The sequence below is a fragment of the Borostomias antarcticus genome, assembly GCF_949987555.1.
Source record: "Borostomias antarcticus genome assembly, chromosome: 25".
Taxonomy (NCBI): Eukaryota; Metazoa; Chordata; class Actinopteri; order Stomiiformes; family Stomiidae; genus Borostomias; species Borostomias antarcticus.
In genome coordinates this window covers 6596981-6620519 of record NC_140258.1, presented here as the reverse complement: position 1 = coordinate 6620519, position 23539 = coordinate 6596981, and the positions used below count along the sequence as shown (strand labels likewise).

General features: G+C 47.2%; 1 protein-coding gene across 1 annotated transcript in view; it reads left to right on the top strand.

Moving 5' to 3' along the window:
* Positions 1–23539, top strand: part of antxr1d (ANTXR cell adhesion molecule 1d) — a gene marked incomplete at both ends in the record, with an annotated part of 33032 nt that overhangs the window by 2808 nt on the left and 6685 nt on the right. The window contains 16 exons of the mRNA XM_084458544.1: positions 4032–4103; positions 4233–4304; positions 5719–5800; positions 6212–6242; positions 6340–6413; positions 6925–6993; positions 7131–7211; positions 8111–8171; positions 15516–15614; positions 15893–15962; positions 20509–20587; positions 20953–21048; positions 21181–21219; positions 21389–21487; positions 21570–21734; positions 22096–22176. Coding sequence (XP_084314670.1) covers positions 4032–4103; positions 4233–4304; positions 5719–5800; positions 6212–6242; positions 6340–6413; positions 6925–6993; positions 7131–7211; positions 8111–8171; positions 15516–15614; positions 15893–15962; positions 20509–20587; positions 20953–21048; positions 21181–21219; positions 21389–21487; positions 21570–21734; positions 22096–22176 — 1270 coding nt within the window. The remainder of the gene's footprint in view (positions 1–4031; positions 4104–4232; positions 4305–5718; positions 5801–6211; positions 6243–6339; positions 6414–6924; positions 6994–7130; positions 7212–8110; positions 8172–15515; positions 15615–15892; positions 15963–20508; positions 20588–20952; positions 21049–21180; positions 21220–21388; positions 21488–21569; positions 21735–22095; positions 22177–23539) is intronic.

The following is a 23539-nucleotide window of genomic DNA, read 5'->3' as shown; positions in this document are numbered from 1 at the left end:
CACTTAGATGAGAAAAAGATGAAGCCAGTCTGTAAAACAGAATCACTCACGCACACAAACCATTTAGAGGAAATGACTCCCATAATTTACCGAGAGCCAGTGTGTTATGTAATGTCTGATGTAGAACAAAACACTAAAAGCCAGAAATCGCATAATAACGGTGCTGGTAAATCTGAGTGTCGGGTGGAGGCCAGGCAGACACAGCAGTGTGTGGCTTTTGATGCCTTTGGAGAGCAGTTAGTCTGTGTTTCTCGGCCAAAACATGACACACATGAGAAACATGACGACATTTAACACTTACACAGCCACCCACCACCCCCCCCCCCCCCACACACACACACACCCCTTGCTGAGATTTAGCCTTGTACCCCTCTATTGCTCATGTCACAGGGCTTTCAGCAACACATTTACATCTCTCTCTCACACACACACATACACGCACACACACATACACACACACATATACACACACACACATATACACGCACACACACATTCTCCTCAACCCCCTGCTGAGCGTCACCTCTGTGTCCCTCTGTTGTTTATGGTTCTGCCTTTTCTCTCTCTGGACCCACAACCTGTTGTGAGGCTGACTGTCGTCAGAGGAACCATCTGTTCCCCTTCACACAGGCAAGCCGGACTCAGGGGGGGGGGGGGGGTGGACTTGGGGGCAGAGAGATAGAGAGCTGGGACTGAAAGGCAGTGGTGGTGTGTGTGTGTGTGTGTGTGGGGAGAGACAGGCAGTGAGGGATTGGGGGGTGGGGGGGGGGCAGGCAGGAAAGGGTTGGTGGGAGAGACGGGCAGTGAGGGATTGGGGGGAGGGGGCAGGCAGGAAGGGGTTGGGGGCAGTGGGCAGGCAGGGAGGTGTGGAGGGAGGGGCAGCATGGCTGGATGAGTAGGGGAGGGAGAGGGGGGCTGTTGCATGTCCCCAGCTGGGAGCAGACTCCTGCATCTGTACCAGTCTAACCTCAACCCTCTGGCCCAGGACCAATTAGCCCCCATTAGCAACCCCCAGGGATGCTCATCATTAGGGGGAGAGGCTCCGCCCCCAGGGATGCTTGTCATCAGGGGGACGGCCTCCACTGCACGGCTTAACTCAGTGGTAAAGGAGGGAAGGTTATTCCTTATAGCCTTTTTCATTGGCACTTTTGGCCACGCTGAGTCAAACCATAATAATAATAACAATAATAATAATAATAATTATGGGGGGGGTGTCTTTATTCAGGCCACACAGTGAGACACAACACACACGTGAGTGAGTGGCGACACAGTTGCACAAAACACACACACACACAAAACCACTATTTTTAGTGGTTGCCAGTGGAAATTGTTCCTTGCATTTGATCCATCCAAGCCGTCCGCCTCCACAGGCAGCCAGGAGCAGTGTCCAGGGACGTCCAAGTGCTCAGTCCAAATCCTGGTCAGGGACAGGACTGAAGAGCCTCTGTTCTTCTGTGTGTTTTTTCGTATTGGGTTCTTAGGGAGGAAACCCTTGCGAACACGGGGAGAACATGCAAACTCTGCACAGAAGTCCCAGAGATCTTCTTCTTACTGTGAGGCCACAGTACTAGGTACTAAGCCACTGTTCCGCACGTGAGCGGTTCTGGGGTTCAGTATCCCTCAGGGAACCCTCCCCTTGAACCGGGGACCTTGTAATCCCCAGCCGGCCGCTCTCCCTCCTGAGCTCCACGCTGCCCCCATGTCCTGTTGAACTGCGTTTTCATCACAAGTTTAAACACGCCGAGCGGTGCGGCGCCCCAGATGGACCGTCTCCAGAGACGGGCTGAAGCCCGCCAGCCCAAGCGGTTTGCGCTGATGTCAGGTGGGCTTCGCTTTTTCTCTCCCGCTGCAATTTAGCTCCAGTAGCGCCCACACCACAAGTTTGAAACATGCCTGATCACGAATCCGTGTGCCCACACTATTTTCTGTTAAAAATCGTCTGTTCAGCACTACAGTGGAGTTCAGGAAGAAGGCCTACTTTCAAAAGGATGGAAGGAAGGGAGTTTCTTGTTGTTAGCTAATTGATGTATCGGTTTGCAGGCCAATACACAATTCAAACGATGGCAGTTGGTGTGATGCCAATGTTTACTGGGCAGATTGGCAAACAATTTTTCTGAGGACTACTTTGTAGTCCCATCCCATTTTCAGGTGAACAAATGCTCTCTATCGCACTCCTGGCTGTTGACAGCAACCAATTCAGTTAAATCTGTCTCGGGGAAGAGGGGGCAGTGTATGGCATGATAGGGCACGTCTTTATTGGATAACCATTGTCTCCTAAGTACACCTAAGTTGCGTGCTCCCATGCGTAATGTTGACATACAGTAGGCTACAGTATGTGAATCACAACGGTTTCCATTCAAACATTCAGGGGGTTAGGGCTAGGTGAAAGGTGAGAGAATAGTTGAAATGGTTAAACTCACTCCTCAGTATAAATATCGCCTACTTGCACCATCAAAGAGTAAGCTTTTTGTTGGCGTACTGTAACTGGTAGTGGTGTTTATGACAGGTGGTCATGTGTGAACGCAAATCAAAGCACCTGGGTTTGATGCCTGTCGGCAAGTTGCAGGAGGAAGTGATACTGACGAGTGATGCACTGACACCTGTTAGATGTGCAGTTGTTGAAAATGTACAGTAAGTGGATAAAATAATCAGACAGTGATCGATAGATAAAAAAGCAGCAAGGTCTCTCTCTCCCTCTGTCTTTCTACCTATCAGAGTGCACTTAGGGTACAATCAAACCTCAATAATAGATAGATCTTGACACATTTATTAAACTAGGAACATAATTCCCAAACTATTAAACTATATTATGGAATAATATTCAACACTCCACTACATACATGAATACACTATAAACTACTCATTCAACAATAAAAAGTTCCAGCCAGGGTACGAACTGGTGACTCCAGTTCGAATCCACTGTGATAATGTGGACACTGTGTAATCAACGTAGGTATTGACAAAGACCTGGCCCTAAATCCAAAAGTGAAAGTTAATGGGGAAGTTTTGTTTTAATTGGTCTATTTGCCCAGTGCTTCAGATCTGCTCCAAAATTGAATGGGTTCTAAGTTGGCCCATGCTTCACCTCTTCACCGAGTTACGGTGAAAATTGTGGTTGTTGCCAGGTGGAGGCAATGACATGATTCATATTATTGTGATATTATTAATATTATTGTTATAATGCTATTATTGATATTATTGTGAATATGGTGTATTAATAATATTGTTATAAGTGAATTATTATTATTATTATTATTATTATTTATTGTTACTGTATTGTTATTACTCATGACTCTGGATTGATCATAACCATTTCCTCCTTACCACTAATATATACATACATTAATCAATATTAGAGCTGTCAAACGATTAGGCAAAAAAAACCTAGCCATATTCATATCCATTTTTTGCTGGTAAAAACCCCCAAATGAAGATATTTCATTTTTCATCTTTTCATCTTTTCCGTGTCATACAGCTGGTGGATTTTTGTAACTACAGTGTCTCTTGAAGGTGGCTTGTTGCATTGGAGGAAGCAATTTGAAACGCCTCCATTAATTGAAATTGGCCTGCAATCCACTTTGCGATAGTTTGTCAGTTTTTCAGAGGTAGACTTGTTCATTCAGAATCTGTTCTCTGTGAGTGTGGGTTGGCGAAACCCGCTAGTATTGGGGCTGACAGCTGTTAACATGTTTAGCATTGAGATAAGTAAGTTAGAACTGCTCCAATGGTATGCAAATTATTATTTGCACAGATATTGCACATGACCACAGTCTTATTAACCGTCCCATCTGTGAGTTTTTCTAAGTAAACTTTCCATTTAGAGGACTAAGCAAATTCTGATTTTGAAGGCAATTCTGAAGGCAAAGATGCTTTTGTGTGACATACGACGTAGCTTACGGGATCTTTTAGGTTTACTTCCAAACACTCGGTGTGGCCTTGAGTTCCCTCCTTGTGTGTTTAAGGCTGAACCAATCCAAGTTCTTGAATACCTTGCGTTCCCTAGGTAATGTCACTGTCTGTTCACGCTGCAGGTCGGGGAGCGTGAAGAACCACTGGACTGAGATCTACTCCTTTGTTGAACAGCTGGCTGAGAAGTTCATCAGGTGGGTATGGGTGCGTCTCAATAGTGTAGAGTGGCTTCCTACTCTCAATGTCTCTCCCTTATGTGCACTAACACAAGAAAACCGTATGTGTGTGTGTGTGTGTGTGTGTGTGTGTGTGTCTGTCCATAGCCCCATGTTGCGCATGTCCTTCATCGTCTTCTCCACACAAGGAAAGACCATCCTGAGCCTGACAGAGAACAGGTATCCCTGACACACATGCATCTAGGAATTAGGAATAACAACCCTCTCCATGAAAAATCTCTTGAACTGGCTTAATCTATGTCCAGGAAATCTGACCTATCTACACATTCACACCCCCATGTCCGAGTTTCTCACCTATGTAATCAGACTCATAATTACATAGTAATACAGTAATGTCACAAATAGTGCTCAGTTATGACAATGAGCTTATAGAGTACGTAAGCGGAAGCGGGAAGAGTCGTTCCATGAGACCTTATTTCGGAAAAAATATGTACGCTAGTCAATGGTGATAAACAAATTATTTCTTGATCCAGTTTGAATGGTGCCATTACCATACACATATATACGGAAGAGTATGGAAGAGCATTAGGGCCTATGTGACCGCCAATTCGCGCTGTCCCCTCTTGATTTAATCAGGTTCGAGAGCGTGAACTTGAGGAAGAAAGCGGCAGTGCCAAGTGGCAGTCCAGTGTGTTGTGTAGTGGTGCTGACTACCCTGTCATTTGTTCTGGTTGTGTCAGCTTAAATATTGTATTCCTAATTTATGTTTGTGCCTCTGACAGTATGGCTCTCCTTCTCTTCGTGCGTCAACTCTCCCTTCGTGGCTCCTGTTATTATTTCCAAGTTGATAACTATTAACTAGGCTATACTATATCCGTTAAGATATGCCTATTACAGGCTATAGCTCAAACTTGTAAATCACCTGTTTGATTTTTGTGAATGTGAATTGAACACAGTGTTACAGTGTAGGCCTATTCCTAGAGTTTTTTTTCAAAAGCCTCCAGATCTGCCTATTACCCTAGAATTCAGCTCCGGATTTCTAGTGCCAAAACATGGCTCCGGTCGTATCCAAAGGCCTCCGGTTTCGAGGGAGGTTAGTTTTGGCTGGGTAACTGCTCAAGGGCCCTTCTGGTGCCTAGAAACCTGTCAGGGCATGCAAAAAATGAGCGTGCGTGCTTCGCTGGCTCTGGCATACAGTACCTGGTGCCAGGACCCACCAGACGCCACTGTCCAGAACAAGTTTAAAATTATTAAAAGAGGTGAAAGGCACTATTAGTCTGGCCATGTTGAGAGCTGCAGCTATGCGAAAGGAGAGATGCAAGATCGCTTTACAAGGCTTTGGTGAGTGTTAAACGAGCGTACTCTCAGCTAGCTAATATTAGGTAACTTGCGAGTTAACAGAGACAAATAAAATAAAATTGACAAACATCATATGTTTCATACATCATAACGTATGCGATGGTCATGGCACAATTCAAACGGGATCAAGAAATATGTATCTCTCACCATTGACTACCGTTCATATTTTTTCTGATTTAAGGTTCCATGGAGGTATTATTTTCCTGCTTCTGCTTAGGCACTCTATTGGATCTCTATGGTCTGACGAGGTGTGCTGCTGTCCTGTCTCCCACAGAGAGGCCATCACAGAGGGCCTGACGTCCCTGCAGAAGGTCTACCCCGGAGGGGAAACCAACATGAACCTCGGGCTGGAGATGGTGAGGCTTATCCTGTCCACTAAATTGCTAACATGACACTAAATTTAAGATAACCAGCTGTTAAGTTGAGGGCTTGTTGTCCTATAGGGTAGTGGCTGTTAATTGTGTATCGGGTAGAAGTCCTAGTAGTAACTGTTGTTGAGGGATTGTCATCGCGAGGTGTGGGCAACGGAATGAGTAACCGCGCTTCAAGACCTGTCGTAGCGGGCCCCGATGTTGTGGGGTGAAACTAATAGAATCAGGAATCAGTCTCATACATGCTGTGCTGTGAGCCGAATCAAGCACACCTTGATTACTTTCAAGTAGTCGACCTACAGGTATGTAACTGACAGGCTTGGCTTGTGAGGGCTTGTTTTGTGATCCCCAATATCTGTCTGTCATTCGGCTCACACACACCTTTCTCTATTGCAGGCGAATGCACAGATATACCACGAGAACCAGGGTAGGTGTCATTTCATATGCACCTTGTCTTTGCTCATATGTGTGTGCAGGCCGGTGGAGAGCATGTAAAGGTTGTGGTGTGTGTTTGTGTTTCAAAGGGACGGCCAGCGTCATCATTGCCCTGACGGATGGGGAGCTGAGAGAGATGCAGTTTCACATGGCACAGCGAGAGGTACGCGGACCAGTTAGGCCTACATGTAGTACATACATGTTCTAGTGAACCAGTAGACCTACATGTACATACATGTTCCAGTAGAGAACCAGTAGGCCTGCATGTACATACATGTTCTGTTCTACTGTAGTACTGAACCAGTAGGCCTACATGTACATACATGTTCTAGTACTGAATCAGTTAGGCCTACATATACATGCATGTTCTAGTGAACCAGTAGGCCTACATGTACATACATGTTCTAGTACTGAATCAGTTAGGCTACATATACATGCATGTTCTAGTGAACCAGTAGGCCTACATGTACATACATGTTCTAGTGTTTTTCATACTAGTGTTGGTTATATTTGTTTCAAGTGAATATTTTTGAATCAAAGGGGATTAAAAAATGTTGCTTAATGGGTAGGTCTGTGGGTCCCACGTGAAGAATTATCTAATAGAAAGCTGTTACATATTTACTGAACCTGTGTGTGTGTGTGTGTGTGTGTGTGTGTGTGTGTGTGTTTTGCAGGCGCAGAGGGCTCGTTCTCTGGGAGCCATAGTATATTGTGTAGGGGTCAAAGACTTCAACGAGACCCAGGTAGGACCCAGGTCATTGCACTATAATAACACACACACACACATGCAGCCTAACCCAAAGGTGTCCTTGTCTCACTGTGTGTGTGTGTGTGTGTGTGTGTGTGTGTGTGTGTGTGTGTGTGTGGGTGTTGATCATAGCTGGCCACAATAGCGGACACCCTGGAACATGTGTTCCCTGTGTGGGGGGGCTTCCAAGCCCTCAGAGGAATCATCGATTCGGTATGCACACACACACACACACACACACACACACACACACACACACACACACACACACACACACTTTTCACTATCACCATACTATAGTTACATTCTGAAGTGATTGGACTACAACAATTTGTGTCTCTGTTGTCTCTGTTGTGTCTCTGTTGTGTTTCTGTTGTCTCTGTTGTGTTTCTGTTGTGTTTCTGTTGTGTCTCTGTTGTGTTTCTGTTGTGTTTCTGTTGTGTTTCTGTTGTGTTTCTGTTGTGTTTCTGTGTCTCTGTTGTGTTTCTGTTGTGTTTCTGTTGTCTCTGTTGTCTCTGTTGTGTTTCTGTTGTGTCTCTGTTGTGTTTCTGTTGTGTCTCTGTTGTGTTTCTGTTGTGTCTCTGTTGTGTTTCTGTTGTGTTTCTGTTGTGTCTCTGTTGTGTTTCTGTTGTGTTTCTGTTGTGTCTCTGTTGTGTTTCTGTTGTGTTTCTGTTGTCTCTGTTGTGTCTCTGTTGTGTTTCTGTTGTCTCTGTTGTGTCTCTGTTGTGTTTCTGTTGTGTTTCTGTTGTGTTTCTGTTGTGTTTCTGTTGTGTTTCTGTTGTGTTTCTGTGTCTCTGTTGTGTTTCTGTTGTGTTTCTGTTGTCTCTGTTGTCTCTGTTGTGTTTCTGTTGTGTCTCTGTTGTGTTTCTGTTGTGTCTCTGTTGTGTTTCTGTTGTGTCTCTGTTGTGTTTCTGTTGTGTTTCTGTTGTGTCTCTGTTGTGTTTCTGTTGTGTTTCTGTTGTGTTTCTGTTGTGTTTCTGTTGTGTTTCTGTTGTGTTTCTGTGTCTCTGTTGTGTCTCTGTTGTGTTTCTGTTGTGTTTCTGTTGTCTCTGTTGTGTCTCTGTTGTGTCTCTGTTGTGTCTCTGTTGTGTTTCTGTGTCTCGCCCTCTCAGATCATAAAGAAGTCCTGCATCGAGATCCTGGCAGCAGAGCCCAACAGCGTGTGCGCAGGAGGTAGGCAGAGCGTCCGTACCGAACACACACGCTGAACACTGTCCCCCCCGTCAGTCCGAGGGAGCCCTGTAGACGCTCACGCACACCCAGTCAACTCGTAGAATGAACGCACCACCATTCATGATTGCTCTGTAAGTCGCACAGACAGATACCTTGAGGCTCGCTGGTCATTTAGCAGCTGGGTTAACACAATGTGCACGCTGTCAGTCAGTCTCGCCGCATGTCTGATCAGTTGTGTAGTGTGTGTGTGTGTGTCTGTCTGTTTGTGTGTGCGATGGTTTGTGATCAGCCATGGAGGCAGAAGTTAGAGCAATCACATGGTCAGTGATGACCACAGAGTGACAGTGAGTGTATTGTCATTCTCAGCGGAGTGTGTGTGTGTGTGTGTGTGTTTGGGGGGGGGGGGGGGGGGGGGTTAGTTGGTCAGGGGAATTAGTGGTGCATCTTTTAAGCCTGGCTGCCTCTCTGGCCTAGTTTGCCACGGACGATATGCTAAACAGTCACTCTGCTGGCCCTGTCCCCTCCCTCCTTTCTCCCTCACTCCCCCCTTCCCTGTCCCCCTTGTAAGTGCCCACACTGTCCTTCCAGAAACTACAGAGAGGACAAGAAAGCAAGGGAGATGAGGAGAAGGAGAGGTAGAGAAAGGCTGAGAGAGTGGGGGTGAGAGAGGAATAAAGACAGAGAGACTGTATGTGTGTGTGTGTGTGTGTGTGTGTGTGTTCGTGTGTGTGTGTGTGTGTGTGCGCGTGTCTATGTGTGTGTGTGTGTGTGTGTTTGTGTGTGTGTGTGCGTGCGTGCGTGCGTGCGTGCGTGTGTGTGTGTGTGCATGCGTTCGTGTGTGTGTGTGTGTGCAGGGAGAGTGCTTGTGTGTGTAGCCAGCAGGATAGATGAGCTCTGACATGACCTTATTAGGACTCACTTAGAAAGAGTGCACTTGCAGCACAGTCACCATGACAACCAGCGGAAGGCATTAACCTTCTGAACATGATCAATGTTCATTATGGGATATGAGAGATGAGTAGGCCGGAAAGGAGAGGGTTGGAGTGGAGGAGGAGAGGAGAGAGAGTGAGAAAAGAGAGGGAGCGATCGGCTGGAAATGGGGATGTAACGATAACCGGTATAATGTTAAAACACAATACAATCTGATTACATTTATCTCAATAAAACATCATTAAAACTGTTTGATTACTATGCTTTGAAAAACTCGCTGTAAATACTGTCCAGCATGAACCAAAGCTAGCAACAATCTCCAAGACATAATTTTAATGTTTATGCGAACAAAAAGTGTGTACTGCTGCAAATTTTATTATTTTATTTATTATTTGTGATTTTCAATATAAAACTTGGTGAAATGATTTCAGTGTCAGTATGGGTAGTTTTAAAAAAATAAATTCAGCACTTTTTAACAAAACCGTGATAATACTGATAACCGTGACAATGTTGGTCAGTATAATTGTGATGTGAAATTTTCATACCGTTACATCTCTAGCTGTAAATGAAGCCCCTTAAGAAGAACATGATTATGAGAGCACAGATCGGACCCTGTGTGTCACCAGACTGTCACGTATCCAAACGTTTCACCGTCTTGCCACTCATGTCCCCAAATGTCCCCAAATAGCCTAATTTGCTGTTGGATTGATGAGGAACCTAATGGTCGGTGAACTAAGAAGAGCGCAGACAGAGCCTCCCTGGGTCACTGGAGCCAGAAGAAGGCCCAGATCTGGCTAAGCTCATCAGTGGCAGAGGTGCTGATATACTGAACACTCGCTAGTAATCTGACTGAATACTTACAGTTCATTTGTGCTGGATGACTGAGCGCCAGTACGTGCCATGATCACAGTCTGAACAATGACTGAACAATGTTCAGTAGTCTATGAGTGAGACAGAACAGTTGGAGAATTAAATAGACTAGTGCAAAGTGCCTGTGGTGGTGGCTCTGTGCGTTCTATCTAGCTGTCTGTCTAGCTATCTATTAAATATCAGTGATTAGTTGAGTTCCGACCGCACAATGTGATTGGCCAATACTCATTCTGAACCGTGCCAATAACTACAACACCAGCGGACAAATCACCGGTAAAGGTATCACTCTGTAAACGCTGTCAGCTGCGTTAAGTTGCCTATAGCAACGGTAAACAATGGAGGACTATTTCGGATTGTCGATGCTTGAAAGCAACGCAGTTTAGTGAAATTGAACACTACAAACTCATCTTTTTCAAAGAAACATTGACAGTGCAGTGCTGTTGTATACACAGATTTACAGCAATTAAGCAATAACACAGGAGAGGGAGCGCTTCATTGTACTTATTGGTACGGCTCTGCCGGCTACTACCGCAGCACAACCATGCCAGTAACCACAATAAAGCACTCCGTCTCGTGTGTTATTGCTTAATTGCTTAATTACATCTGTGACCCATACAAGTGCACCTATAATTGAATAAACTCTTACAGCTCGGTTTCAACAGAGTTGAACAATCAGCTATTGAACTGACTGCAGATAAGATTTACAGTAGCTTTAAGCCCATTCAAAATGCCCTTGCCATGACACCATAATTGTGGGATGACCGAGCGGGTTTTACCGTCAGAGGATTTGACAGCAGCCATAACTGTCCTGCCTAGAATGTTCTGTATTTACAAAGGCTTGGACAGACTGCATAGGTAATATGACAACTGCTTCAGGAGTGAGAGGGCTTCCCTGTCTCTCTCTATCACAGACGCTCTTTTTACCAGCACACACACACACACACACACACACTATTTTAATCAGCGCACACTCACATCCCTCACACTGATCTGAAGTGACCAGACTGAGCCGCCTGCAAACAGGCCATCAGACTGGACAGTGAACACTGGGCCCCACTATCAGACATGACAGCACTGATCACACACACACACACTCACACACACACACACACACACACACTCACACACACACACACACACACACACACACACACACACACACACACACTCACACACACAGACTTTCAGGCTGGGCAGTAAAAGTCGGGCGCTGTATCTAAGGTGACAGCAAAGATTGCTGCATTCATTAACGTCTGACCCTTAGTCTCTCCGCGTGCTCCTCTACCCCCCCTCCCTCCCTGTCCCATCAAACTAGCGTGATTGAAGAGGCAACCTTCGGACATGGCACAACCCCCCCGCCCCCCTGCTGCTTGCAAACACACACACACACACACTTTAGCATGCCCCATGTCAGACTTTCAGGTGTAGATACTGTACAAATGGACAACTGCCCATAGTGACAGTTAAAGCAGAGCCGAGAAGGCAGCAGCATATGTGTGTGTGTGTGTGTGTGTGTGTGTGTGTGTATGTGTGTGTGTGTTTGTGTGTGTCTGTCAGCAGGGTCTCAGCCTGACACCACCCGTCCCTGCCCACCATGTGTCTGGCAGCACTGACCTTTCCGCCCGTGTGTGTTTGTGTGTGTGTGTGTGTGTGTTTGTGTCTGTCGGGACACAGCACAGCACCTTTGTTGATAAGCAGCAAAAGCAGTGGATTGTCTCAGCAGCCAGAATAATAAGATTTAAAAGCAGCCAGCCAGATAAATAAACAGATAATTGGGTAAACAGCTAAACAGGTAAACAGATAAACATCAAGAAGGAGAGGATATAAAAAGAAAGAAAGGGAGGGAGAGGGAGTTATGGAAACGGATGAGATGACAGAAGACAGCTTCTCTGTAATTGTAAACAAAGGGTTAATTGGGGACACAACAAAGGGTTAAGTGGGGGTTGTGTGTGTGTGAGAGAGAGTGAGTGTGTGTGTGTGTGTGTGTGTGTGTGCGCGCGGTGGGTCTGGCTATGTGATGAGAGCAATACTGACAGGTTGCAAGCATACACACACACACACACACGGACAGTGATGTTTTTATCCAGTGATCTTCACGCTGCAGTGTTAAAGCCCCTGTAAACCAAATCCACAATATCTTTATATAATGTAATTTAGGGTCTTATGTACATAACAGTAAACATCTAAAAGTACTAGAAATTAGTTTCAAATAAAGTGGAAATATTGTAATTTCGGTCTGATTCTAACCAGACCCACCAGACTCACTGTCTGATTGCTAATCTCTAGGCAGGAGATCCATACCGGGCACAACCGCAACCAGGCTCAGATCTAATGCGCCCACCCGGCGCACATTCCGTACTGTCCAGGGCCCCAGCACGGCCCACAGAGCACAGAGAAGCTCCTCTTGGTCACCGTACCGCGCCAGCTCAAGACAAGCCTGGACAACCTAACAACCACGCGGATCCGCTATCGCAGTATTAAACCGCAACCGGGCCCGAATACAAGATGCCCACGGGTCTACGGACCACACAAACCCAACGTGCACCCCAGCTGTGGGTTTTACAACTGGGGCTGTAACCTCTCTCCGCCGCGTCTGCCTGTCCCTGATACCCCGAACCTGGAGATTGATCAACAACGAGATGAAGTTGAGCTACGGATACATTGCTTGTTAACCTCACCTGCTTCTAAAAAAAATCGAACGTTAGCATTGTAACAGCAACATATAGACACATTTGAAGCTGACGTTCCTAGCTAGCTAACATTAGTGTAACGCTACCGTCATCTTGAAGGTCAATGAAAACGTAATCTGCTTGAGAAATGGTCGGCAAATAACACATTTAGCTGTTTTTGAACTAGGTTTTCTAATGCATCTGAATATTTACTTTCACTCGTGGATCTTAACGAGACACTAAACTTTGATATCATATATGCATTTTTAGTATTCCAAGCCAAGTTTCCTGTGGTTTTAAATGTTAAAGGTGTGGCAGATGTTCAGTTCCATTACTCAGGATGATGCTATAGAGGTCTGTGCCAGCCAGACACACATTCTCTCTCTCTCTCGCTCTTTCTCTCTCTCTCGCTCTCTCTCTCTCTCTGTGTCTCTCTCGCTCTTTCTCTCTCTCTCTCTCTCTCTCTGTCTCTCTCTCTCTCTCTCTCTCTATCTCTCTCTACTGTGACTCTACTGGTGTCGGCCCTGCAGTCCTGTTTCTAAGCGAGCGTTTTCCCCCCCTCTCCAGCATATGCTGGCTAGCAGCCACACACACACACACACACACACACACACACACACACACACACATACACACACACACACTCCAGCATATGCTGGCTAGCAGCCACACACGCACACACACACACACTCCAGCATATGCTGGCTAGCTTCCGTCACCGCGCTTCTCTGGTGCCTGGGGTGGCTGAAAGGTCAGACACACACACACACACACACACACAGAAATGGTGAAACACACCGCTCGTGGCTACAGGGCCGGCAAATATTTGTGAACAGCAGCACTTTTATGTGTTAGCAGCAGTGGAGCATATACTATACCATTCCACACATGCATGCACAGATGCGCACACACACACACACAAACACACATACACACACACATAAACATACACGCACACACACACACACAGAGACACACAAACACACGCACACACAAACACGCACACCCACACACAGATGCACAAACATGCACACAAACACACACGCATACACACACACACACACACACACACATGCTAAGCCTTCGATACTCAGCCTAAATGCCTGTGTTAGTCATGGTTCTGGAACGAAGTTGTAAAGGCACACTGCTGGGTGATTGTGATGTCATACGGTGCATCTGGAAAGTACTCACACCCCTTCACTTTTCACACATTTTGTTATGTTACTGCCTTATTCCAAAATTGATTAAATTCACACAATACATAATGACAAAGTGACATTTTTGTGTGTGAAATTTTTGCAAATGTATATAAAAAAAACAACAACCCTGAAATATCACATGTGCGTAGCTATACACACCCTTTACTCTTTGTTGAGACACCTTTGGCAGTGATTAAATTCTCAAGTCTTCTTGGGCATGACGCTACAAGCTTGGCACACCAGTCTTTTGGGTATTTCTCCCATTCTTCTCTGCAGATCCTCTCAAGCTCTGTCAGGTTAGATGGGAAGCGTCGCTGCACAGTTATTTTCAGGGCTTTCCAGAGATGTTCAATCGGGTTCAAGTCTGGGCTCTGGCTGGGCCACTCAAGGACATTCACAGACTTCTTCGTTGTCTTGGCTGTGTGCTTCGGGTTATTTTATTGTTGGAAGGTAAACCTTCGCCCCAGTTTGAGGTCCAGAGTGCTCTGGAGCAGGTTTTCATCAAGGATCTTTCAGTACGTTGCTGCATTCTTCTTTCCCTCGATCCTGACTAGTCTCCCAGTTCCTGCCAATGAAAAACATCCTCACAGCATGATGATGCCACCACCATGCTTCAACGTAGGGATGGTACAGTATTGGCCAGGTGATGAGCGCTGCCTGGTTTCCTCTAGACATGACGCTTGGCATTCAGGTCAAAGAGTTCAATCTTGGTTTCAGCAGACCAGAGAATCTTGTTTCTCATGGTCTGAGAGTCCTTTAGGTGCCTTTTGGCAAACCTCCAAGCAGGCTGTCATGTGCCTTTTACTGAAGAGAGGCTTCTGTCTGGCCACTCTACCATAAAGGCCTGATTGGTGCAGTGCTGCAGAGATGATTGATTATCCTTCTGGAAGGTTCTTCCATCTCCACAGAGGAACGCTGGAGCTCTGTCAGAGTGACCATTGGGTTCTTGGTCACCTCCCTGACCAAGGCTCTTCTCCCCTGATTACTCAGTTTGGCCGGCCAGCTCTATAGGAAGGGTCCTGGTGGTTCCAAACTTACCATTTAAGAATGATGGAGGCCACTGTGTTCTTCGGGACCATCAATGCTGCAGAAATGTTTTTGTCTCAGAGGTCTATGGACAATTACCAAGATGGCTTGGTTTTGGCTTTCACATGCACTGTCAACTATGGATTATAACTACTTTACATACAGTACAGTCGACAGGTGTGTGTATTCCAAATCATGTCCAATCAATTGCATTCACCACAGGTGGACTCCAATCAGCTAATCACTAATGTAATCACAGCCAAAGGTGCCTCAACAAAGTACTGAGTAAAGGGTCTGAATAGTTATGTACATGTGATATTTACGTTTTGTGTTTTGAATACATTTGCAAAAATGTCAAAAAACTTTTTTCACTTTGTCATTATGTCATTATTATATCATATATTGTATGTAGATTGATGAGAAAAAAATTAATTGAATCCATTTTGGAATAAGGCTGTAACATAACAAAATGTGGAAAAAGTGAAGGGGTGTGAGTACTTTCCAGATGCCCTGTACACAGGATGCTCTTGTTATTAGACTACTGGGCTGGACAACAGAAAACAGGCTCTTATTATAATTTCATATTTCAACCTCTCTCTCTCCCTACCTCTCTCCGTAATGTAATAAGTCTCTCTCTCTCCCCCCCTAAGAGAGTTTTCAGGTCGTGGTGAGGGGGAATGGTTTTCTCCACGCCAGAAACACTGACCAGGTCCTCTGCAGCTTCAAACTCAACGACACACACACTCTGGGTGAGTATTAAATACTTACATGATAAACGGTTAGTTATAGACAAACCTGTAAATATATTTAAAAAATCACATTAAAATACCAGGCAACTAAAACAAACTGTAGAATAGAACATTAACCACAGTAATATGAATAGACTAAGAGTAGTCGTTAACCTACAGTTCAGCCCTGTCAAAACATCATCAAAAGCCTTGATTCTCTCTGCAGTTGTACAGTCTATCTGGGTGCCCTTTGAACCCTGTCAGCCTCCTCTAAGTTGTGCTGTGTTCTCCCTGAGCAGACGAGAGGCCGGTGGACATCCAGGACACCTTCCTGCTCTGTCCCGCTCCGGTCATAGATGAGGTGGGAAGGTAAGTCGCTCACCTCTCCTATCTTCTCTCTGTTGACAGACTGGGGTCCAGCCCGGTCCTGTCAGCGCTCCTGACTCCAGACTCTGGATCTGTGGCCTTGGTTGCAGGGCCATCTCTCGGTTATTAGGGGCCCTAAGCCAGATTTGTGGGGGAAGGGGGCTTTTCGAGGACAGACAGAAATTTGTTGGGCCTATTTTTGAGACAATTTAGTGTAGGCTACATTACTCGGGGTGGGCGATGCCCATAAGTTTTGGTCTGTTGGTACACATAGCCTACTTGGCAGTTTAATCTTCAGCCTACCACCCCTAAGACAGACTTGATTTGTTGGATGATGATGACTCAACTAGCTTATTCGTTTTCAGTTTGATTATTAGAGGTACGTTAGGGTGCATGTCCACCAGCGAGCTGTATTTTAGAACTGCTGCGGTTTTCTTGTTGTTTACAATGGGTCATGAGGTCTAGGGCGCTCTAGAGACGAGAGCTGTGTTCCAAGCACTTTCTAGCACATCCCCATGGGCTCTAGGCTCTTTTTTCCATTTGAAAAAAGTTGAACTTTTCGAGCTAAAGCGCAGTTCTGACCACGAGTACGGCCGGTTTTTGGCAAGACTGCAGAGACAGCGAATGTCAGCACTAGCTAACATTAGCTAGCTATCTTAACTTACCTAGTGTGCTAACGTGAGGTGTCGGTAGCCTGGCCAGTCAACTGGCCTTCCCAGTGCTCTCTGAGCAGCTGTGCGCAGCTGTAAGCTCGGCGCTGTTCAGCTACATGCAGCCCGCCGGTGGAGGACACAGCCTGAGAACCAGGCCGGAGGTTCGGCCTCGGTCGACCCACTCCAAGGCTCTCTCTCCAAGACCCGAGGCTTGAGGAGCCGCTCTGACAGGCCTGCTGCCGTCGTGGAGCAGATTGGTGTCCTTGAACAAATTAGGGCCAAAGTCGCACGAGTGTCTGTGATCAATCAGCGTTTGTAAGGGCTAACGAGGCCAGACACCGATCACAACAGAACGAGAGGATTGGTGGAGAGGAGAGAACCTAGAAGCACAAGTTAATGACCCTCCTGGAGAAAGACCTCCATCAGAGGGGTTGTGTGCGTGTTTGTGTGTGTGTGTGTGTGTGTGTGTTGCGCGCTTGCGTGCGTCTATACTGTCAGACTGCGTGGGACAGAAAGGAAGGAAGTATTGCAGGGTCGGCACATGAGGGGCAGTAAGCAGCTTCCTCTGAGGGTCCTGGGATGAGTTCTGGTGGCCGAGCGGTCTCTCCAGGGCTGGACCCCTGCCTGGCGGTCTCTCCAGGGTGGGACCCCTGCCTGGCGGTCTCTCCAGGGTTGGACCCCTGCCTGGCGGTCTCTCCAGGGTTGGACCCCTGCCTGGCGGTCTCTCCAGGGCTGGACCCCTGCCTGGCGGTCTCTCCAGGGTGGGACCCCTGCCTCCAGCCCCTCAGCCTCCCCCAGCCTCACCTTAGCCCTGCCCAGAGCCTCCCTCCAGTCCCTGGACTTAATTATACACCCCCCCCCCTAGCCTCAGACACCTCCAGGTGCCCATCTGTCTTGCCGCTGTCAACCAGATTCCAGAAAGGGTTTGAGCTCTGCCTGTCTGCTGGTGGAAACATCTCCTCTGTATTCCCAAGGAAGAGGAGGAAGAGGGTGTTTTTGTTTGTTTGTTTACTCTCAGTGGCTGTGGTACATGTAGCACCTCTTGGCCCTGTCTTCGTTACCTCTGCCTAAACGACAGCGCAGGGCAACAGGGAATGTTTTCGGTGCTGTGGGTTGGTTTGGCCGTTTGTTAGTTAGTAAACTACCGTTTTTCATGAAACTCGGTGGAGGGGTGTACAGTAGCATGGGCCAGCTTAGAAGCCATTCAATTTGACGACTACCTCTCTCCATAAAGCTCTTCGCAAAACGCCATGGGGATAATAACTGCCTAGCTCAGTCAACCGAGCAAACTAGCTTGGACATACTAGGTAGCTTGCTAGACAGCTTCCTGTTTATAGTTAGACTGACCAGGGAGCTAACAGCACTGTGCCCTATGCCTGCCTGTCTGAGAGGAAGACAGGAGAGAGAGAGAGAGAGAGAGAGAGAGAGTAGAAGAGAAGAGAGGGATGGTGGAGGGGTATATATGCCAAGACTGTGTTTCTGTGTTTTAAACAATGATGCACAGAAGGAGAGAAGGATGGAAGGAGGGATGAGGAAAAGAAGAGTGGGAGAAGGTGTCTGAAGTGTGTGTGTGTGTGTGTGTGTGTGTGTGTGTGTGTTTGTGGTCTTGGTTGTACAGTCTAACTGAGGGTATCTGTCAGCGCTGTTATTTATCATCCTCATTCGAGGTCCATAGTCCTACAGGAGATTTTAGGGCCTTGCCCCCAGCCCCCCCCCCCCCCCCCCCACACACACACACACCCCCTCCCCCTCCACCGCCCCTCAGCCTTGTCGCATACGATGAAGTCATCGGCGCTGCTGTCACACAAATCTGTGGTGACTGAGAACCTTCCGGAAGTAGCTACACACACACGCACACACACACACAGGCACACACACACAATAACACACACAGGGACACACACACACGCACAGGGCAGAGGGCTGATTGATGGACAATGAGATCTCTCTATCATCAGGGAGCTGATAGCACTGTGCCCCATGCCTGCCTGAGAGGAAGACAGAAGAGAAAGAGAGATAGAGAGAGAGAAGAGAGGGTAGAAAAAGAGAAGAGAGAAATGGGGGAGGGGTATCCATGCAAAAACTGTCTTTCTGCGTTTTAAGCAACGATGGATGGAAGGAGGGACGAGGTGTGGGAGATCGTGTCTCTCAGGAGCACTGGGTGTGACGTCAAACAGGAAACCACCCTCCTTCTCCCATTCCTGTTTCTATTTCCTCCTCCTCTCCTTCTCCCATTCCTGTTTCTATTTCCTCCTCCTCTTCGCCTCTTTCCCCTCTACCCTGGCGTGACCTCTGACCTCTCCCCCTTGTTTCTAACCCCTCCCTCAAACCTAAACCCGGGCCTCAACGCCCCCTTCAATCCCCCACCCCCACCCAAACCAAGCCCCTCCCACCCCCCCCCCCCCCCACCCCACCCCCCCGACCCTCAGGTCTGTCCTTCATGCTTGAGGCGTGTCCCGGGGCGGGTGCCATGTCAGGTTGGCGTGCTAGCACTCACAGTAGGCTCCACATATTACAGTGTCTGTCCAATGTCCCCTATCCTCTCTTTTTCTGCTCCTGTGCATGCTCTTTCTCTGTCTCTCTCTCACTCTCTGTCTCACACACACACGCACACATGCACACACACTCTCTTACACCCACACACACATCTGAAGTCTCTTCAATCCAAAAAAAAGTAGGCCAAGTGTTATCGGCCCATAACCTGCCCTGTGTATCTGCCAGGGTGATCAGGGAAGCAGATAGCAGATAAATACATGGAGGCAGGAAGTCGTTCAAAGGCCAGAACGAGAACTTTCCACATTAGGAGCTGAACAGTCCAATCAGAAGGGATCACATTCCTGCTGTGGGATGGGGAGAGATTCCCAGAGATGTTCAGAGCTGACCGGGCGTGTGTGTGTGTGTGTGTGTGTGTGTGTGTGTGTGTGTGTGCGTGTGTGCGTGTGTGCGCGTGTGTGTGTGTGTGTGTGTGTGTGTGTGTGAGTGAGCAAGCATTGCAGATTTGCAGAGGTGCGTGTCGGGAGAGCAGGCAGAGACAGATCCATATAGGAATGTGTTTTATCACACAACATGCTACATGTACTACTCCTGAGGGGAATCGGATTTTAATTGGATTTGAATCTCAACTTGAACCTCAAGTTCAAGGGTGCAAATACTGCTAGAAGTTAGAAGAATATAATAGAATCTTTATTTGTCATAAAGCACACAGATGTGGAGATGAAATGTTCTCTGCGCTTAACCCATCCCGACGTCCTTCCCCCAAGGGCAGCCAGGAGCAGACGTAGGCAGCGTGCAGGGGACGCGCCTGGGGGCCAACCAAGCGCTCCTGTCCGTCTTCACCAGGGACAGACAGCGTTAGCGATGTGTTCTTCTGCAGGTTTTTCATATTGGGTTCTTTATGGGGGAAACCCTTGCGAACACAGGGAGAACATGCAAATTCAACACAGAAAAGACCGGAGAACTTCTTGCTGTGAGGCGACAGTACTACTTTAGGTACTGTGCCACCGTCTTGCTCAAGGACACTTCAGCACAACGGCAGGAGCTGGGATCGAACCGGGGACCTTGCGATCCCCAGCCCGCCGCTCTACCTCCTGAGCTACGTGCCGCCCCAAAATCAGTCACAGTTATCTGCAGACCTGGGTCTTTTTGGCTTCAAAACGTGTGACTGATTCAGTATGTATTTCACCCAGGCCTGGTAACTTTTGGGAAATGTAGTTCTTATGAGTTGCAGGGTCTTGTGGGTGATAGCGTTTTGGAATGTTGTAGTGTTGTGGGTCATGGTGTTTTGCTGTGTTGCAGCATTGTGCGCCATAGTGTTTTGGTGTGTTGCAGTGTTGAGGATCATGGTGTTTGGATGTGCCGCAGTGTGTTGTGGGTAATGGAGTTTCTGTGTGTTGCAGGGTGATATATCTGCAGGTGAGCATGAACGAAGGCCTCTCCTACATCACCAGCTCTGTCCACATCACCACCACTGAATGTGTGAGTCCCCATGTGCATGCAACATTTACTATACAACTCTGCCTTTACTGTCATTCAACACACAACAACATTCAGCTACACTCAGTCCAAGTTCTGAATCAATTCCATTTGTTTTGCTGTCTGTACTTTATTCGGTTTGAATGCAACTGAAATTATTTTTCATCATTTCCTTCCTCTTATCTAGTTCTTTCCTTCCTCTCCTCCTCTTCCTCCTCCTCTTCCTCACTGAGGTCTCCTCTGAGACTGTGAGTACCATCATGAAGAAGGACATGACTCTGACCGTCATTAGATACATTATCCATGTTTACAAACTCTGTGTGTGTGTGTGTGTGTGTGTGTGTGTGTGTGTGTGTGTGTGTCTACAGTTTGATGGCACCATCCTGCTCATATCGTTGCTGGTTCTGTTCCTGTTACTGGGTCTGCTGTTCATGTGGTGGTTCTGGCCTCTCTGCTGCACTTTGGTAAGTGTGTGTGTGTGTGTGTGTGTGTGTGTGTGTATGTGGGTTGCGTGTGTGCGTGTGTGTGTGCGTGTTTGTGTGTGTGTGTGTGTGCTTTTTCTTGTTTTACCTTACTCAACACTTCTTTCCCCACAGGTGATCAAAGATCCTCCACCACCCCCTCCTCCTGAGCCAGTGAGTCAGACTACACGCACACACACACACACACACACACCTATACACACACACACACACACACACACACCTATACACACACACACACACACCTATACACACACACACACACACACACACAGGTTGAACAGTATGTACTGTAACTCGTTGACCTCTCTCTGTCTCTCAGGAGTCTGATGATGAGGATGGGATGCCGAAGAAGAAATGGCCCACTGTAGACGCTTCCTACTATGGAGGAAGAGGAGTGGGAGGCATCAAACGCATGGAGGTACACACACACGCACACACAGATACACACACCCAGATACATACACACACACACATTTTGTGACCCTCCTGGCTCTCCGTAGGTGCGCTGGGGTAACAAGGGCTCGACAGAGGAGGGCGCCAAGCTGGACAAGCCCAAGAACGCTGTGGTGAAGATGCCAGACCAGGAGTACGAACCCTACGAACCCAAACCACGCAAACACCCCCGCAGACCACCACAGGAGAGGACGTGGTTCACACCCATACAGGTAACACACACACACGCAGACACACACACGCATGCACGCGCACACACACACACACACACACACAAACAGACACGCACACGCACACACACACACACACACACACACACACACACACTCACACACACACACATACAGACATATACAGGCACACACTCCATTGTCTTGTGCTTGTGTCTTTCCTGTGTTTGTCTTTCTGTCTCTGTCTCAAACATTGTTTTCACAATGTTCGATCCGTTTTGCAATCACAATGAAAGTTCACTTTTACATTGATTTTTGTTCATTGTATTAAACTATTAATGCCTTTAATTTGAATGCCTTTAAATATCCTCTAATATCCTAATATCCTCCCCTCCTCTCCCAGGGGAAGCTGGATGCCCTGTGGGCTCTGTTCAGACGAGGGTACGACCAGGTGTCCCTGATGAGACCCCAGCCTGGAGACCAGGTGGGAATAACTATGTTACAGTAGCACCTGCTACAACTACTGACGGTTACTACAAGTAACAGTGTTACTAGCTTGTGCCGTGACTGTTACTAGTCCTGTTACTGCTGCTAGTGCTGTGACTGTTACTAGTCCTGTTACTGCTGCTAGTGCTGTGACTGTTACTAGTCCTGTTACTGCTGCTAGTGCCGTGACTGTTACTAGTCCTGTTACTGCTGCTAGTGCCGTGACTGTTACTAGTCCTGTTACTGCTGCTAGTGCTGTGACTGTTACTAGTCCTGTTACTGCTGCTAGTGCCGTGACTGTTACTAGTCCTGTTACTGCTGCTAGTGCTGTGACTGTTACTAGTCCTGTTACTGCTGCTAGTGCTGTGACTGTTACTAGTCCTGTTACTGCTGCTAGTGCTGTGACTGTTACTAGACCTGTTACTGCTGCTAGTGCTGTGACTGTTACTAGTCCTGTTACTGCTGCTAGTGCCGTGACTGTTACTAGTCCTGTTACTGCTGCTAGTGCTGTGACTGTTACTAGTCCTGTTACTGCTGCTAGTGCCGTGACTGTTACTAGTCCTGTTACTGCTGCTAGTGCTGTGACTGTTACTAGTCCTGTTACTGCTGCTAGTGCTGTGACTGTTACTAGTCCTGTTACTGCTGCTAGTGCTGTGACTGTTACTAGTCCTGTTACTGCTGCTAGTGCTGTGACTGTTACTAGTCCTGTTACTGCTGCTAGTGCTGTGACTGTTACTAGTCCTGTTACTGCTGCTAGTGCTGTGACTGTTACTAGTCCTGTTACTGCTGCTAGTGCTGTGACTGTTACTAGTCCTGTTACTGCTGCTAGTGCTGTGACTGTTACTAGTCCTGTTACTGCTGCTAGAGCTGTGACTGTATTGTTTATGGTTACTCTGCCAGGAAGACCTTTCCCTGAAAGCTCGGATCTCTTCAGCCCATCTGATGTATGCATTCCTCTGATTATTATCAATGAAGCATCTGCGCTCTCTTTCTCTCTCACTCACACTGTCTCCTCTCACCCCCATCTCTCTCTCTCACCCCCCATCTCTCTCTCTCTCTGTCTCTCTGTGAATGAGTCAATGAAGCATCTGCACTCTCTCTCCCAGTTACATAAAGACACCAGGTGCATGTGAATATCATCTGTAGTGAACTCTCACAGTAGCTAACAACTCCAAACACACACACACACACACACACTCACACACTCACACCCAGTGAGTCAATGAATGAACCAGTGATAACAGTCTCTCTGTGCTCCGCTCACAGAGCCACCATTGTCTGAACACAGGAGGCACTGTACACACTGGATTCACCCCCCAGAGAACTCTCCCTCCAGTCCCATCAGCAGGGCTGGGTGAGGG